Source organism: Pteropus alecto, unplaced genomic scaffold (assembly GCF_000325575.1).
Source record: "Pteropus alecto unplaced genomic scaffold, ASM32557v1 scaffold131, whole genome shotgun sequence".
Classification (NCBI taxonomy): Eukaryota; Metazoa; Chordata; class Mammalia; order Chiroptera; family Pteropodidae; genus Pteropus; species Pteropus alecto.
In genome coordinates, this window is record NW_006434709.1 from 22,085,039 (window position 1) to 22,091,161 (window position 6,123).

Sequence of the window (6,123 nt, forward strand, 5' to 3'; positions counted from 1 at the left end):
GGGCCTTTTTCATGGTCAGTATGAACTGAGGCTCAGAGCCAGGGACCTTCAGTGCTGTTCTCAAAAGAAAGTCTTCATTCTTTCTTTTTTATCTAGACTCCTAAATCTGAGCCCACTAACTTTTTCCAGCATGTGGATCAGAGAGTAAATTGAACTCCATTTATTAAGAGAAGAAAAAATTCCATTTGCCGGGAAAGGAATGTCTGCTCCAGTGTTTGTTAATGCTTTCATGAGTTTGTTTTTTAGCTGGTTACTTTAAGTCCATAGATATAACTTGTCATATGTGAGTGCAGTTCTCCGAATGCTTAATTGGTAATATTCAGCACCCATGATTTTTCCCTTAAATGTGTTCACTTAAGAAGAAAATAATAGAATATAATCCACCCCCACCTCATATCCTTGTTTTCTTATAGATAACTGGGATAGGATATTGGTTTTGTTTGTTTCAATTTATGTGGAGCCAGAGCATGGAGTTTATCTATTTTGTACACACGGAGCCCTGACCTCCACCATGTGCTGTAGGATTTCACTTTCTCACTTGACTTTCTGATATGTTCCCGCCATTCGCGATTATCTTTTTTTAGCATTTGCTATAACTCCATAAGCCTCATGACATGCCTGGTAGAAAATACCCATTTAATCTTTTCTGGGACCTAGGCCTCAAGGAGAGAAAACATCAATTTATTTTCCGTTCTTTACCTTTCTAGGCAAAATCCCTGTTTGGTGACCAGAGCTGTATATATTGATATTCTCTTCCTGTTGACTCGCTGCCTTGACAAAGCCACAAAAGGCAACCAGCCAGGTATGATTCATAGTTATATCATATTTTGGAATGATTACAGGTCTTTGAAATGTAATTGGGGTTTTGAGTGGCTCTACCACACACTCCCTCACCTTCTACTTTTGTTAAGACTAACCCCACATCAAAATTAAACATAATGTCATATGGTTTTCTCATAGAAGCTTCTCAAAGAAACTTGTCCTTGTTTAGTTGAAAGTTTGCTGTTTATTTTCTATTTGACCATTCGGGGAAGAGTGTGGACTCAACTCAGATACCCTCTGCGTTTCTGAGACCTTGGCTCTTTCCTATTTCATGCATTTTCTTTGAAAGGTTGTCATTTTCAATAACTGAGAGTTCTTTCTGTTCCATTCTGTGTAGATAACAGAGCTGCACTCAGTTGAGGCTGGAGCCTGGATATTTGAGATTCTGTCTCAAATCCTCCCTTTACTACCTTAAGCTCTGACTTTGTATGTGTTCCTTAGTCATATATGTTCCCCGGTATGGGACCCAGATCCACATACAATTGTTCTATTTTAATCATGATTCACAAAGTGATTTTCTTAAAAGAGAGAAGGGCAACTCCAAATAAAATTTTTGATGTGTTTATATAAGAGGCCGCAGGAAGTGCTGTACATGAGTTCCAGGCCACAGACTGAAACTGATTTTCGTCAACACAAACTGGAATGCAGGGTAATGAGCCTGCAACTGGTTAAAATCAGCCTCTTCTAATTGATTAGGCCTGTCTAAGGGAGGCTACAATTACAAAGTCAGATTCTGAGTACAAGCAGGCCAGGCCTTTCCTCTGTTAAATTTAGTCTGTCAATGATTTGTTGTCCTCAGTAAATACATTCAGGCTGTCAGAGTCCAGCTTTGTCCATATGGAACCCTGTTCCCAAATTCAAACCAATTTAAAATGCTTTGAGGGGGAGGTGCGAAACCGCCTCACCCGGATCAATGCATATTAGCCCACAAAGCCCCTGTGGCCACGCAGAGGTAATGAGAACATGCCTGGACTTTCATCAGCTTCGCATCCCTGCATAGGGGTAGCTGCTGTATCCGTTTGGTAGAACAGGATCGTGTAGTTTTATAGCTATAAAATAGCCCAAGTTTATGCCTCTTATCCTAGCGTAATTATTAATAGTGCCCCCTTTTACTCTTGAAAGTGTCCAGGTTTGCACAATAAATTATAGGTCAACCAAGCTATAAGAGACCTCAGGGTTATGTCCGCTTTATTTTGCACTCGAGCTAACTGGGGTCCAGAGATTATAAATCATGTGTTACCAGAAGTAAATGTTTCCACTATTTTTGTATTTCAGTTCCAAATTCCATATAGCTTTATGATACTTCTCTGATTAGTGTCCAAAGGGCCTTGGCCATGAAAGACTTGCTTGCTATTCACAAGTCCAAGCAGTGAGATCCTCTCAGAGTTGTGTGGTTGACTATAATCATTAGTTTATTTGAAGTAAGTTTTCCTTGGCCTTTTAGTACCATTATTCCTCGTCTGGAAGGGTTAACCCTTGGATGTTATAACATACCCTCTCATCTCCAACTGCTAGTCCTTTACTGACGAGTTGGGCTCCTCCATAAAGATGTCCTAGGCCATTCTGAATCATCCTTTCGTCTAAACTCTTACATCATTTAGAGCTTATACCCCAATTAAATGTGACCATAAGCTGTCATTCATTACTCAACAGTATTTCACTTTATCGATGTATTATTCCTCTTAAAGTCCTTTCTTTGAAGAGTAAGATGTGGGGGGATGGGACACTTTACCCTAGTATAAAAGCCATAGCTCTAAATATTTTATCCTGCACTGTCCACTGTGGCAGTCACTAGCTGCATGTGGCTCTTGAACATTTGAGGTGTGGCTAATCCAAATTGAGATGTTCTGTAAGAATAAAATACACACCGAATCCAAAGACTTAGCATGAAAAATATAATGTAAAATTTCTTATTAAGTTTTTATATTGCCTACATATCAAAATAATATATTTATATATTTATGTAAATAAAATGTAGTATTAAAATTAATTTCACCTGTTTCTTTTTACTTTTAAAAATGTGGCTACTAGAAAATCAAAATTACATATATGGCAAATATTATATTCCTGTTAGACCAGTACTGATTTTGTCTAGTCCTTTGGAAATTGCCCTCATAAACCACAGGCTATATGTGTATGTGTCTATCTATATGAATGTATATGTTCACACAAACATATACATATAATATATATAATACATTCATATAAACAGTGGTAAAAATTTTCCTCTTTTGGGGATGAATTAGATTTTAGAACTAACCTAATGTCAAATACAGTGGTGATTAAGATGGATAGCACTGTTTAGGATAAAAATAAGCTATGAACTTAAAGTAATGAAAACTGTTCTTATGTGTTTCATAAATTATTTCCAAAGGCAGTTTGAACAATAGCTAAGTATATCACCAAGCAAGGTGACTACTCATTTATGTGTAGATTTCAATATGATTTCAAAATAATGTCATGGCTTTATAGTTTTACCTTGTAAGTACCTTGAAAGAATGGATCATGCCTTAGATTCTTTGTCCCGCAGGTAAGCAGGCCCTCACTAACTGGATTTCTTATTGAAATACAAAGTTTTCCTCAGTTTTTAGAATAGTAACAGTTGTCATCAAGATACAAGTCTTGGTGTTGGCTCCATAGTGTAGTGGTTAGCCGTCTGCTTTACACACAGAAGGTCCTGGGTTCACACCCCAGGTGGAGCCACGGACCATACCCCGAGTCCACCAGGCCCCAGGTGCACACCGCGAGCATGTGGGAGGAGACCCTGCACCCTCAGAGATCCAGCTCTTAAGGGGAGATGGCAACACCTATAGGTCAGGGGTAGAAGTGCAGGGAGAGGGAATTAAAGAGGGGGGAAAAAAAGATACAAGTCTTATTTAAATTCATATATCAATTAGATAGAAATTCATTTCTGAATTTAAATAAGGTGTTTATATCATGGACATATGTTTATAAATATCTGTATATCTACTTCCATTATTGGCTCACAAAACTCAGAGTAGGGAGTATACCACATAGGCTCTGAAGCCAGACCCCAGGATTTACTTCCCATTTTCTAGCTTTGTGACCTCTGGCAAGTCATTTAACCTCTTTGAGACACTTCCTTGATTGTAAATGGGGGTAATAATAGGGTCTGTATCTTATTGTGGTTGTCAGCTAATACGTGTGAAGCCCTGTGTAAAGAATGTGTTTTACATGGCATAGAATAAGTACTCAATAAATATTAGCTACCATTATTATTATTATCATCATTATCATTAGCTCAAAACCATGCATCTAATCCACTCTTCTACAGCCTGTCAGAATTATGCTCTACCCCTCACATTCACAATTCTCCTTATATTCTTAAAGATCCAGGAAAAAGAAATGCCTGCTTTCTTAGAAAAACACAGAAGCACAAAACACCTGGCTTAGAATTTCAGGAACCCACTTTGAAATCCACTTGAATAGGGATGCTCTTGCTCCCCTGACAGATCGAGAAAAGGATCATTATTTATTGCTGTCCATTTCTTTTTTTTTATTCATCAGACATGACATGCTAGCATCAGACACACTGACCACCTTTATTTGGAGATACACATGAATATGCCTTGGACTTATAAATCGGTGCAATAAGGGATTATAGATGATATAAAGGAAGTGTGTATGGAACACATTTAAGGCACAAAGAATGAAAGGTCATTTCTACTTGGGAGGGTAGGAAAGGCTCTATAGAAGAGGAGGTGGTTAAGCAGAGTTTTGAAGATGGTAGAGATTCACTGATGGTCAAGGTGGAGGTGGGCATTATAGACAGAGGGAAGAGTACAGCCAAAGCCACAGAGGCACAAGTCAGCACAGCCTCCAAAGGCCTAGGACAGTGGGACTAGAGTGTTGGGTTCAAGGCCAGGCAGATGTGACTAGAAGTGAGACTGGGAGGCAAGAACTCAATCATGGACGGCCTCACTGGCCAAAATCTGAGGGGTTTGGACTCAGCCCTATAGACAAGGGAGATAATTGGAGGACATAAGACAGAGAGTGGGGTTTTGTGGTTTTAAGAAAAGGTGACATTTCTTTCTGTGCCTGCATCCTCCTTATAGGATTCGTAGGACCCTTATGAACCTAAGTTCCTGTTGTTGCTAAAAAAGATTGTAACTAAAAATTCCTTCACAGAATGTCAAGGAGACTTGTCCAGGCATCGTGATAATCAGTATTGGGGGTTTAGGAGGTTAGAAATGGGGAGGAGAGGACTAGCACAATGCTAAAGTAGTTGTTTTAAAATGGTGTGATTATAGGGGGGTTTCTTCCTCTTATTTTCCATTGTACTAATTTTATACAGCCTAATTTTGTTTTATTCGTGTGTGTGTGTACATGTATTTCAACAGTAAGTGTATTTAAATGTGAATCTTGAAGATTGCTTATTCTCAAAGAAAGGAAGTAATATCAATTTCAGGGAAACTTTTTTGGGATAGAGGAAGATCTGCCCATCTCCTTTCAAATGCTATTTGGTAAATGACCTTGGAAGGCTAGTCCATCCTCTAAAATGTCTTAGAACTACGTTGAAGGGCTGGGGGCATAAACAATGAGGAAAATGGTGAAGGGGAAAGGCAGAGAAGATGATTGGAAAAGCTTAAGATAATGATGTGTTTTGTGTAATTCAGACTTTTATCTTAGTACTTCTCAATCATTTGAGGTTTTCTCAGCCATTAACTAGGTTTTAAAAATTCCAAATCTGGAGATTTTGTTTTGAGTTTTAAAGTGCTTTAAACCCACAAGGACTCTCTGTCCCCTGTATTCTTTTTCCTCTTCTGAATCCAGCTGTCATCATTAGTATATATCACTTTCCTGCTGGAAAGAAAATTATAGTCTCCGGTTGGAGTTGGAGGGATGAGGAAGAAAAAGCCTAACTGCCACAAGGACTCAGAGGCTGTCACAGGCCTGAGCGGGGCGTGGAAACAGAGAGCTTTCATTCTTATTTTAAACCCATCTTAAATTATTTGCTCTCAGGCTGGAAATTTTCCATTGAAATATCTATTTACTGAAATACTAACTGAGACCTGACTAAATATTTACCCTCTTTATTCTGAAAGATGGACTTTCTGTTTCTCTTTTATGTCCATACCCCTTAAATTTATTTTTCACAGCTATCGAATTGAACATTTTCTTTTACCAAGTATTTTAAAAATCTCTTACCTATTTACACTTTCTGACCTTCAGCTTAAGTTTTCTTGGTTGTTAGGTAAAGGGATTTTCCTTTTCTAGTCTCTATTTTACTAATTTTACTTAAACTAATTCTTTCTTTTATAATTATATGTATATATAGTA

The 6,123-nt window shown here is 38.1% G+C and overlaps 1 protein-coding gene across 1 annotated transcript in view; it reads left to right on the plus strand.

Moving 5' to 3' along the window:
* THADA (THADA, armadillo repeat containing) overlaps window positions 1–6,123 on the plus strand; it is a 285,149-nt gene that overhangs the window by 218,739 nt on the left and 60,287 nt on the right. Inside the window, 1 exon segment of the mRNA XM_006909639.3 lies at window positions 708–802. Within this exon segment, the coding sequence (XP_006909701.1) occupies window positions 708–802 (95 nt within the window).